At 43.1% G+C, this 12587-nt stretch overlaps 1 protein-coding gene across 1 annotated transcript in view; it reads right to left on the bottom strand.

Moving 5' to 3' along the window:
* Positions 1-5089, bottom strand: part of MSN (moesin) — a 65225-nt gene extending 60136 nt beyond the window's left edge. Inside the window, exon 1 of the mRNA XM_004000571.6 lies at positions 4862-5089. Within this exon, the coding sequence (XP_004000620.1) occupies positions 4862-4873 (12 nt within the window). The 5' untranslated portion in view covers positions 4874-5089. The remainder of the gene's footprint in view (positions 1-4861) is intronic.
* Between the last annotated feature and the right edge of the window lie 7498 nt (positions 5090-12587).

The raw sequence follows: 12587 nt of genomic DNA, 5'->3' as shown, positions 1-12587 counted from the left end.
GAATTTCAGTGTTTGTCTGAGGCTCTTCAGTCAACTCATAGCCTTCACAATATAGTGTCATTTGGTTTCTTGTTCCTCCATAAGGAAAGACATAGTCCTTTTCCCTCCATAGACTTAAGAAGAAGCAGCCAAGAACACTCATACCAGTGTTCTTGTCAGAGCTACTAATGAAACAAACCAACTCCCAAGCTAAAAATTCTCCATTCTGAACTCAGTACCCAGGAAAACACAGTCCCCCAGAGGTGTAAGGGGACAAAAAAGTACATTTTAGCAAGTGCTGCTGAACTTTTTACATCCAGAAAATTCTAGCACACTGCCTGGTACATAGAAGGCACTCAAATTTTGAGGGAAAAAATGTCTTAAGGAAAAAAAAAACATATAAATGGGAGGCTTGAAGCTGTATCATCAAGGCTTTCAAGGACATTAAGATCCCTAGAGTGTATTTATTACTAATGCAGTACCCTCATGACAAATTGGAGAGACTGAAGAGACTGAATAAAGGACTTGCCTAACTATTCATTTCATTTGGATCACTTAATTAAGGACAGGGAAGATGTTTTTCTTACATGAAAAGAGAAGAAAAATTCTCCGGTTAGTGTTACTTGCCACTTTCCAAACCAATGGAGTCCTGAGCTACCCTTCAAGTGACTGCTCCTATGACACAAATCAGAACATGTAATTGAAAAGTTTTTCAGCTCTATCAAGCATGAAATGGGAAGGATGAACAGCAAAGCCAGCCAATCATGATAAGACCACCTCTCTACTTGACCACTAAACTGTCCCAAAGGAGACCATCTTTGTACTCTGTTTTTGTTTTTTGTTTTTTGTTTTTTTCTTTTGGGGCAGAAGAGTGGGTATGGTAGCAGCAAGAAAAGATTGTGAATTAGGAAAGATGTACATTATAAATTCAATTCTATCTCTAAAAAATCAGAAACACACTGTTCCCAACCTGTAATAATGCCAATTTCCAGCAACTTCTAGCCATAAAGGCCCAACCCTGGTCATGTTGGTAACCAGATATTCTCCCCTCGGGGGATCTTGACTCTGAAAATTCAAGTAAGGGGGACTCCCAAGAAGACACAAAGGAACCTAGACAGACAATTGCCAAGCAACACTATTAGAACAGAGTTCAGAATAAATGTAAGGGTCATCTTATCTCATCCATAGAATTGGATGTGGAGCTAGAGAGATAGACCAGATGACCTCTAAATATCCCTTCAACATCCAGTAAAGCATTCTCTTGAGAGCAGAAAGAGAGAAAAGTAAAAATAACACCCTTAAAACAAGCTACTGTTATGGGAAGCTAGAGAATAATGGAGAGTTAGCAGACTAGTGGTCAATACCACCTCTGTCAACCCACTCACAGAACAACCTTCCCCGCTCCAAGCCTAAGTATAGATTATTTGTTGCCTTCAAGGATCCTCTTGCCTAACCAGTCCCTCTCTGTCCAGAAAGCTATTCAAGGAAAAGCCTAAAGGAAATCCCCAAGATAGTTCCTGCTCTATCATCTACACTTTCACAAATGGTAGAGTAAACTGGGGAAATAAAGAAGTGGAGAGATGCAGGATCCAAAGAATCACCTTCTCTCATGTATAACTTCCATTCCTGATCCCTTTCCTTTCCCTAAAGTCTGTATGCAGGGCTGGTTCAATGGTTGAAAAACTGATATTCTGCCTCCTATTCATGAAGTACCATTTTAGTGCCACTCCAGTGGCTCAAGCAATGCTAGGAATGGCAGAAGAATAAATAGTCCACACAGTCCCTGTTAAAGTTTAGCTGAATGCAGATCCAGAAGCCTTCAAATACTTCAAGAAGCTGGACTCTATATCTGCTCACATGGATGGTCACATTAATGACCACTTGATCACCTTTCCCCTGACCTATTGAGCTAGGGCTAAAAATTCAGCAAAATAAAAAGGTTTTACCAAGACTGATTCAAGACCTAGATTTAAGTCCTGGCTTTACTACTGACATGCTACATCATTCTAGGTCAGCCCCTCCCTATCTGTGGGTCTCAGTTTTCCCATATATACAATGAGAAGGGTTAGACTTGATAGTTGTGAAGAGCCTTTTCAACTCTAACAAACCAAAAACTCAAGAAAACCTTGAAAATTAAAAACAATCTCCTTTTAGGGAGTCCTAAAGACTTTGTGACCAAAAAAAAAAAAATTAAAGAGGGCAGGGAAGGAGAAAGACTTTGTTTTTACAACTGTCTTATCAACAGAAAGTGTAGATAGCAAGTTAATAAGCTTCTTCATTCTGGCTGCTAAAGCAGACTGAGGAAACTGGCAACTAGAAGCATAATCCAAGAATTGGAAGAAAGAGGATACAGAGGAGCATGTTTTAATATATTTAATGGAAGTTGGGCTAAGGGAGACAATTGGCTGTAAAAGTGAAACCCAGCCTTGACAGACTGCAGACATGGTTCATATGAATGAACAGATTTGATTTTTCCATTACCCTTCCCTATCTGTCATACTCCAGAAATAGCCTAATAGCCTAACTAGTAAAGAAAGAGCAGAAAACAGAGAATTTTCTCCCTTCACTAAAGTTACTAGCTGGCATGCAGTGAACTAGTGTAAGCCTCTGGATGCCTCAGAATTGTGATGAGGAATGAGAAAAATAACAAGAAGCACCTTGTGAAACCCTCAACTCTCACCAGGAGAACACACAAATTCCAGTGTTACTTTGCCTAAATTATCCACTTTCTTTTATCTGAGGACCAGGAAGTCCTAAGAACAGAGGGCAGTTTGCTTTGGGCAGGAAAGGGGATTCAATTTCAAGAACCCAATTACTGAGTCAGAACAGAGGGTCAATGGGATAAGCATCAAAAACCTTGGACCCCAATCTTGGTTTTGTCACCATGTGCCCTTGGGTAGGTTCCTTTCTGTTAGCCTAATATCCTCATTAGTTAAAAAAAGAAATATTTGGGTGAGAAGGGGGAGAAAGTTGTACTAGACAGTCTCAGAGGTTCCTTTCAGGTCAAGATTCTATGGTCTTAATAAGCATGATATAGTTGTTTCTCCTAAATTTGACCATTACTTGAACAGAACAACATGGAAAATTCTCCAAAGTTTTCAGGCTATCAAAATTCAGCCCTCTTCTTCCAATCTGATTCAAGTTTCTGTCAATCTGCATAAAAATACCTTCAGTATTCAGGTAACTTCAGTACCCTAGCCTGGACCTCAAACAGCTCATTCTCGTCTCTCTCCATGCCCCGGAAAAGGATCACCACGCTCTTCTTTGCCATTTCTGACTGAGATGGGATGGTTAAGGCAACTTTGAGGCAATTTCTAGGCCCATCGAGTTACATTTAAAGGTGAGCTACCTTAGAACTGACCATGAAATATGCCACTAGTGAAGAGAGGTCATAGGGTAAAGTCTGTTCCCAGAGATCCACCCATCTATTTAGGTAAAAACACCCACAGAGAGCTAAACTCAAGAAGAGGCTCCTGAAAGGATCTTTATAATCCTCTGTGTTGGCAGAGACAGTGGGCTTTTTTTCCATCTTTTTTCTTTTCAAAACCATTCTCTCTCACTTTATGTGTGTTGGGGAAGGGGAGCCAAGTGTGGGAAAACCCCGTGTCATAAAACCACCACAGCAATTTAAAGGAGAGAAGGTAAAAGGACATACTTGTTGAAAACTTGGTGGTTTTGATGGACAGGGTTCTGGAAAGGCAAGAATGACTTGACAGAAAGGCTGGAATACAGCAACGTGGCAACCAAATTCAGCATACACCCGAAGAACCAGGCACCCCACTCCTCTCCTCCAGGGACCCTTGGCCTTTCTCAAGGCTACTAGTCACTATCTCAGCTCTACAAGGCTCAGGTAGTCCTCTAGGGAGAGGGGTCTGTAAGCACAACAAGCTGCTTGCCAGTGTGGTCACCAGGCCTTCCCGAACAAGAAAAGGGCCCTAGTAGCTTTTTGGCATGACTTGCACAAAAGCAAGCAGGACTCATTATTCAGGCACACCCCTCCCCTACCCCTCCCTTCTGGGCATCCGGCCTCCCTAGGCCCCACTCCCAGGACGCTTCTGCTCTTCTCATAACAGCCAGCGGGGTGGAGACCAAATCCTAGAAGCTACCACCATTTTAGAAAGGTGCAGCCCCACAAGGGAGAATCCACACCTCACAGAAAAGTCTGGAGGGGATAGGGGGAGATAGAGACCCATTAAGCAATGGGAAGGGCAAGGATCTGTTGGTGGAGAGGAGGAAAAAACCAGTCTTCTACCCTAGAAGTAAAGCAGACCTCTCCTCAGACTGGTGCCCAGTTAAGTATTAGTGATCCTGGGTAAAAGCAAACAGCTTCTGATGTGTCCCTGCACAACTCTCTCCTCCACCAACTCTTTCTTCCCTTATTAGTGAGAAACAGCTGGAGCTGCCAAGGGAAGCTATGAGAAAGGTGAATGGGGGTGGGGGATTAGCCCATTGCAGCTTCCTACCCCCTCCTTCCTTCTCAGTTCCCCTGGCCCCTCCTGGACCATGGCAGCTTTGCCCCTCAGAAAGGCACCAATTCATGAATTGGAGAAAGTGTTCCTTTCCCCTGCCCCCATAGCACATCAGGGGTAAGAAGAGACCTCAGGCTCCCAAGGAACCTTACTGCCTCATCCCACACGGAGGAAACTGTAATCTGAGAAAGAGGCAGGTCCCACCTAGTCCACACTTCTAGCCCAGCACCCACTCACACCCGAGGACGCACCAGACCAGAGGACTCCATTCTCGCCCCTCCCTAACCCAGGTCTTGGCGGAGGTCTCGGCGTTCTGAGTGGGCGGTTTGCTGGCCAAGCTCCTAGCCACCAGCAAGGGGCTACCAGAGTCAGCTAGATCCCCCAAGGCGGCAGCGTACATCCTCAGCACTCACCGTCTTAGGCATGGTGGCTGCAAAAGTGGCAGAGTTGATGGAAGTTCGGCTAGGAGCTGTCGGGCAGCGCTGAGCACACAGTACACACAGCACGGACTCGGGACTGGGGTTTCGGATTGGGTCCCTCGCTAGCGTCAGGGAAACTGCTCGGCTTCCTGCTAACGGGCCACGACTTCAGAAACCCCACCCAGGAAAGAGCCGCCCCTGTCGCGTCGCCCGCTTCTTTCTGTGGCCGGGCTTCCGTGCGGCTCCCCGCCCTCGCGCCCGCCTTCTTGCCGGCCGCTGGCCCCGCCCAGCCCAGCCCAACCCAGCCTGGTCACAGCAGCCACGTGGGGCTCAGGCTGGGCCTGGGAGCTCCAACGGGGATTCCTACCCCTGACCCAGCCCCACTCTTTCTCCCGTCCCTTTCACAGCCCCTACCTCTTTGAATCCAGGCCATCTGGCCCCACCCCAAAGCAGAGACTGGCCCTGGGCTGAATCTTGGCAGAGGCTTAGAGCCCTTGACAGGAAGTGTCCACTAATGGGGAGCTTACTACCTACCAAAACTGTCTGTGCCCTCTCAAGACAGCTCTGATTCTCAGAAAGTCCTTGTGTGTAGCCGAACTCCTTTTCTCCTATGGATCTCAGCTTTGCTCCCTGTGGCCACACAAATCATCTACTGTCCTTAATAATTCCTTAGAGGTCTGAAGATTACATGCCACCCCCCCTCCCCAAACTTCTCTTCTCTTGGCTACACTACCTCAGCTCCTCCTACACTTCATTCATTCTCTTCTGTAGGTTTCTATATCCCTTTTCCCATCATATTTCCTCCCCATTCTTGCTCAATCCTCATTTTCAACAGAATTGGGCTTCTTTTCTATATCTGCCCTCTACTCATTTTCCTTCCTTCAAGTCCCAGCCTTCATCTTCTTCAAATCAATGCCTTGATGCTTCATCCTCTCCCCCAACATATTCATGATTTATGTGTTTACTTTCTAATAAGGCTATCATTGCCCAAGTTGGATGCACCTCCAGTCCACTCCTTTGAGATGTGTCTGTCTGCCAGCACTCATTCTACTTCATAAGGCCACAGAATCCCAGGACAACAGAGTTCAAGACTACAGCTGTTATCTGGATAAGTTTGAGTTTTACTTTGAAAGTGACTGCTCATAATTATTTTTTCTCCTATCCACAAGCAACCATGTGAAAGTATAGTCTAAGTATCCTTTACAAAGTAAGGCATCACATACCTCAAGGATGATGAGCCAACTTGGAGCAGTGGAATGGATATTTGAGAGGGGTAGTCAGGACACTTGGCCTCTAGTTGTAGCTTTGCCACTAATTCACTCTGTGACCACTATATGGCCTTGTGTAACTCCCTTCCCCATCTGAGCGTGAGTTTTCTCTTCTGGAGCAAGAAATGACTGCGTTGTGGGCTTCCAAGTTCTTTTCCCACTCTGACATTATAAAAGGATGAGAAAAGAAGTAGATTCCCTAGGACAATAGATGAATCTAGCAGGGTTGTATAAAGACTGGCTTTGCATTTTCATTCAGGAATCAGCAGTCCTATTCCCTGCTCCTCTGCTTTCCCAACTCACCAATGTTAATGAATCAGTGTGCCTCAGTTTCTCTCACTGCTGTCAAGATTCATTGATGTGTGCTACGATACACAAAGTTCCCTGCCCAACTCATCATCAGGGAAGTGCAAATCAAAACTGCAAGGAGATATCACCTCACACCTGTCAGAAATTGGCTAAAATGAAAAGCACAAGAAACAACAAATGTTGGTGAAGATGTGGAGAAAAAGGAAACTTCTTGCACTGGGGGTGGGAATGCAAACGTGCAGCTACTCTTGAAAACAGTATGAAGGTTCCTCAAAAAGTTAAAAATACAACTACCCTATGATCCAGTAATTGCACTACTGTATGTTTACCAAAAAAAAAAAAAATACAAAAACACTAATTCGAAGGGATACATGCACCCTTATATTTATAGCAGCATTATTTACAATAGCCAAATTATGGAAGCAGCCCATGTCCATCAATAGATGAATGGTTAAAAAGGATGTGATATGTATATACACAATGGAACATTATTTACTCATAAAAGTAAATGTCATTGCCATTTGCAATGACATGGATGGAGCTAGAAAGTATAATGCTAAGTGAAATAAGTCAGTCAGAGAAAGTCAAATGCCATATAATCTCATGCATATGTGGAATTTAAGAAACAAACAAATGATCATATGTGAAAAAAAGAGTCATACCATGAAACAGACTCATAACTATAGAGAACACACTGATAGTTACCAGAGAGAAGGGGGATGGAGGAGATGGGTTAAACAAGTGATGGGGATTAAGGAGTGCACTTGTGAGAAGCACTGGGTGATGTATGGAATTGTTGAATCACTATATTGTATACCTGAAAGTAATATAACACTGTGCATTAACTATACTGGAATTTAAAATAAAATTTAAAAAATAAAAGTATTTTAGATATATTAAAGAATTGAAAAAAAAAAGTTATCTACCGAAACTATTTCCTTGAGCTGAGCAGTTGACCCTCCAAGGAAGAGCAGCACTTCCCAGAAAGCCTTAGTAGCAGGGATAGCAATAATGGCCAATCACTTTCCTTGACATTACCATGCCTCTTTTCCCCCAGAAGTTCAAGGAACTCACTGACTCACTCATTTATGTTCTCTTAAAGCCCACTAGGGCCTTGAACTAGGCTAAGTGCCAAAAGGAGGGGAAGTTGATTGGAGACTTCAACTTTCATTATCCATTCTGGAGAGTGGAAACCCCCTGTGTGTCATTCCCCATGTCCCATGTCAACACTCCCTGTAATACACAAAAGAAATCTGGTTGGGGAATGTCAAGCAGCTGAACACACTATTAAAAGAGAAAAGGGGCACAAGAGTCTAAATGGAAAAAGGGAGGTCAGAGGGTGGGGAAACTAAGGAGGAGAAGGATGGGAAAGGGAGGAAAGCATAGATGATCAGAAACTGTTTAGTTCAGCCCCCATGCATGTTGAGGAAACTGAGGATCAAAAAGAGGAAAGAACTTACCCAAGATTGGGCAACAAACATAGAGGACAGATTCAGGGATAATAGGGAGGACAAAGAGCTCAGTTAAGCTGTTGTGATAATACAAGCAAGAAATTTTGAAAGCTAGAACAAGAGAAGAACCACACCCCTCCACCTTCACCAGACAGAAGCTGGGTATGGCGATTATGGTCAAGCATCTGGACATACTTGAAGGTTACATTCAAAACCCTATGTCTAGAAGGAACCCATCTCAGCTATCCCCCCATCTCCAAAGCAAAGTAGAGGCAGCTGAGGTGCTCTCTTGTTCTTCAAGATGGTCAGAGAAACACACCTTTGTTTCTTACCTCTTTGTAAAACACTTTTTACCTATATGGTCAGAACTTCTGATCTCCCCCACCCCATTCCCTGTAATGATCCCATGTGAATTGAGAGTTAGTTCAATCTTCCTGGGATCAGAGTGATCTCCACACTTAGGTTTAGATATGATGAGATATATGCCACTGTTTGCAGAGAGAAGACATGTGAATAAGGGCTAACATATTGGTTACCCTGGGTGAGGAAAGTAAAAGGTATAAAGACACTTGAATTCTCAGAAAAGCTGAATTCAAAAGGTTCAATGAGGAATAGGGAAGTATTTTTCAAACAGTAAAGGTAGGTAAGGGCTAGTATGAACAGAAGGTGGCACAGAAAATTTCTGGAGCTGGAGTCCAAGGAAACTGGGAGCATCTGAATCAAGGGATAAAAGATGCAAAGGGAAAAATTTGACTGAGGCTTGGGGCCAGAAAGGGGTCCAGGTGGAAAAGCTCAGCATTCCTGGGAGGCCAAGACCATTCTGGAGCAGCAGCAAGTCTGGATACTAAAGTCAAGGAAACTGAAAGCAGGAATTGCGTACAGCATATTTGTGTGAAAGCCTATGCCAAGCTAAAGAGAAAAATGAGATTGGACTTTTAATCACCTCCTACCTAAGACTTAAACTCACTTCAATAAAGAAGTCTACACTCTATGGTATTTCTCCTTTAGAGGACACAATAGTGCAGGAGAGACAATACCAGAGAGGAACTGGGTAGGGCAGAGTCCTGAATCCAGTGATATTTTGAATAAAGAAGCAACCCCCCTCCCATTTATTGGATAGTTGAAAGATCCCCTTCCCTTAGAACATTCTGAGGGCTGCTTTTCATTTTCATCACTGTTGGAAAGTCCTTCTTTACATCTAAATTAGATCTTTTCTGCTTCTCTCAGCACAATTGCTCTTGGCTGATGGTTAGGAAAGAATTAACTAAGCCTCTGAAGCTGATCTTCTCCCCTATTCATAGAAGAGAAATATGACAGAGACAACAGCAAACATTAGCTTGAGGCCACAAACTCTGAAGCCTTCTCTCTCTCTCTCTCTTCCTTCTGCTGGGTCAGTAGCCCAAGCACTAGGCTAGCTGTACCCTTTAAACAAATACAGAATAAGCAAAAGAATATACTCCTGTCTCCCCAAAGAAAATAGGTCCTTCTGGTACAATATGGTTGAGAATACAAACTTCCACAGTCGAGAAATACTGCTTTTAATCATCCTTAATCTTCTACCCACTTGTTGGAAGCAAAAGCTAGGATTTGGATGAAAGGGGACACAATAACATTAATGAGGCCCCTAGGTGAAAGGGGACATGATAACATTAATGAGGTACCTATCAAGTGCTGAGCAGTGGGGAGGACACTTCAATATCTAGTAAGGAACTTTAGAAGTACAAATGAAGAGTTTGAAGCTTTGAGAAGTGAAGCAACTTATCCAAAAGTCACAGTTTGTTGATCATGGGACAAGGATCTGGGCACATGTTTTGTGAGTCCAAAGTCCACATTCTTCCCACAACCTTTCCACAAGCTGACCTGTGACCAGGCAAACTTGAGGAGGGAGATGTATTTTAAGATTCATCTCACCCCTGCACTTCAGTGGACAGACTAGACAGCTTGAGATAGCAGGTGGGCAATAATAAACAGTGATGATACAGCATCTTGCCAAGATCAAGTGCCTGGGAATATTTATTATTAACCATATCAAAGGACCACAGCAAGTTTTTCTCTGGCCTTTCCCCCCAAAAGCCTGGAAACTTTTTAAGAGCTGCTCCCAGCCAGTTAATATCAGTTCAGTTTGAGCCAGTGTCCTCTTGGAATACGAAATTAGCCCTGCAGAAAGGGTCTCCCAGTAGAGTCACTAGCTCCCAGTCCTACCCCCAGTGCCAGAGACCATATGTGGTCAAACAGCCTGTTGAACATATGGCAACCTCCATGAACGACCCACAGTTCACAAACTAAATACCCCTAGAAGGAAACTATTTGTCCACTCCATCCATGCCTTCAGCAGTGACCAGGTGCCCGGTTCTATATGAGGCTCTACAAGGGATATTGATCCTCTTCCTCCCCAGGAGCTCTCTTTCCTGTTGGCTCTGTGTCTGTTGGTGGTTCTGCTGTTTGCACTGTCCTTTATGTGCACACTGTCATCGTCTTTAACTCCCCTCTGCCCAGCTCCTACCATCCAGCCACCAGACCCTGATTTTTGTCTGTCTTTCATGGCTTCTCTCCCTGTCATCTTCACATTCAGTGCCCTAGGTTAACCTTCAGTGGCTCCCTGGTCTCCCTGCCCTCAAGATGCCCCACCTACGCTATCTTCCACATGGCCATCTAGGATCTGTGGATCACAGGCATCATGGTGATCTTCAGAAGTGAAGCCATCACCTGTGCATAGAGTCGTCAGGTGACCTCCTGTGCCCAACATGCACACTTAACCTTTGTAGCCTTCTCTTTCTCCCACAGCTCCCCAGCACAGCCCTTCCCCTGGAGCCAGGCTATTCCCACTACATGTACACAGTACAGCATGCTCACTCTTATCTCTGTACAAGTCCCTCCTTTGATCTCTCCTGCCCTCCTTGTGCTCTCTGCTTATCCCCAGCTCCTGCAGTGCCCAAGGTCTGCAGTGCTCATGTATCCCCCCACCACCACACACATCTTGCTTTGTCTTGTCAACTGCTGCCTTTTTTTTCTTTTCCTCCATTCCAGGCTGGCTGTAGTTGTTCCTGAAAAGTGATAAAATTTTGTGATCCATGCAGAAGGAGCTCAGCACATTTCCAGGCATATCTTTGGAGCTCAGGACAAATTGCTGAGCTAAGCCAGAGGAAGAGAGGGATCTACCATTCTCATGTCCAGCACTGTTGGCCTATCAAGTTATATTATGTCCAGATTTGGAAGGTCCCAAGTTTCCACTTACACTGTCTCAAATTTTCCTGTTAGGAGACAAAACTAATGGAACACAGTCTTCTATTCCTACCTCATTACTCCTTCCCCCACTTACAACACACTCTCTTTTCCTTTTGTGTGTGAGATGTGTGTGTGTGTGTGTGCCAGCTCTGCTACTAGTCTACCTTAGGGAAACACTCTACTGTGCATGAGGAGGAATTAACAAGAACTGTGATACTATGATAATTAAAGGAAACAACCTTAATATCTCTCACTAGGGGGCTAATCATATATATATATATATATATATATATATATATATATATAGTGGTATATTCATTTAACAGGATGCTGTTCAGCATTTTAAAACCATAAACTAGCATGAAAAGAACTACTATGACTATACTGTGAGGTTAAATAACAATATGAATAATATGATACTATTCATGAATTAAAATATCCATGTGTTTACACATACATTTGTAAGTCCCCAGAAAAGGAGAAATATGCATAGAAAACTCATATCAGTTGTTATCTCCAGAAAGAGAACTGAGATTAGAGAAGAAAGAGACAATTCTTTAAGAATGTATATATTTCTATATTATTTAATTTTTTAGTGAGCCTGAATTGCTTTTTTAATCATATAAAATGGTTAAAAAAAAGAGAAACATGACTAGAAGGAGGAAGAAAAGGGGAAGAAGAGAACAAAAAAGAATGAAAAGAAGAATCTAGGAGAGAATGTAAGTAATAGAATTAGAATCCAAAGGTTTATGATGAGAACAAATAATGGTAAAGCTTAAAAGTAGAACAAATGTAAGATTTGTGGTAGAGTCCAAATAGTCAACCTCAGGAGGAGAAGATGAGGAAATGTGACTTAGCAGAAGCATGGCTAAAAAGACCTCTGAAGCAATGTATGGAATTGTTGAATCACTATATTACACACCTGAAACTAATATAACACTGTATATAAAATAAAATAAAATAAAATAAAATAAAATATTGGAAAAAAAGACCTCTGAGGTTTTACTTGATAATGAACTTCATAAATGTTAGCAGTGAGCTGTGGTTTCCAGGAGAGTTAATTCAAACCTAAAAGACTAAGGTCCAGAAGGAAAGAGAGTTCTGCCTTTTTCTTCCCTGGTCAGATCCCATTTGAAGAAGTGTATACTGCTGTGGTCCTCCCACTCTAAGGGGAGACACATACATTGGGATATATCCATAAGAGAGTGAGCTAGCTCTCAAGGGCCTGGGACCCAGGATTCATGAGAAACTGTTGGAGGACCTGAGGTTGTTTGACTCTGAAAAGATTCAGGGGGATGTTGTCTACGTATTTGGACTTCAAAGTGGTCACCTTAAGAAAAGGGAATAGATGATCTCTATATGGCCCCAAAGAGAAGAGCTGGGAAAAAGATATTAAGAGATTCAAGGTGTTATCATATCTGTCTAAAACTGAAGACTGTCACTGAATAAGTACTGAAGTCATAATAG

Source organism: Felis catus, chromosome X, assembly GCF_018350175.1.
Source record: "Felis catus isolate Fca126 chromosome X, F.catus_Fca126_mat1.0, whole genome shotgun sequence".
NCBI lineage: Eukaryota > Metazoa > Chordata > Mammalia > Carnivora > Felidae > Felis > Felis catus.
Note: the sequence above shows the minus strand (reverse complement) of the source record. Positions and strands in the feature narration are given on the sequence as shown.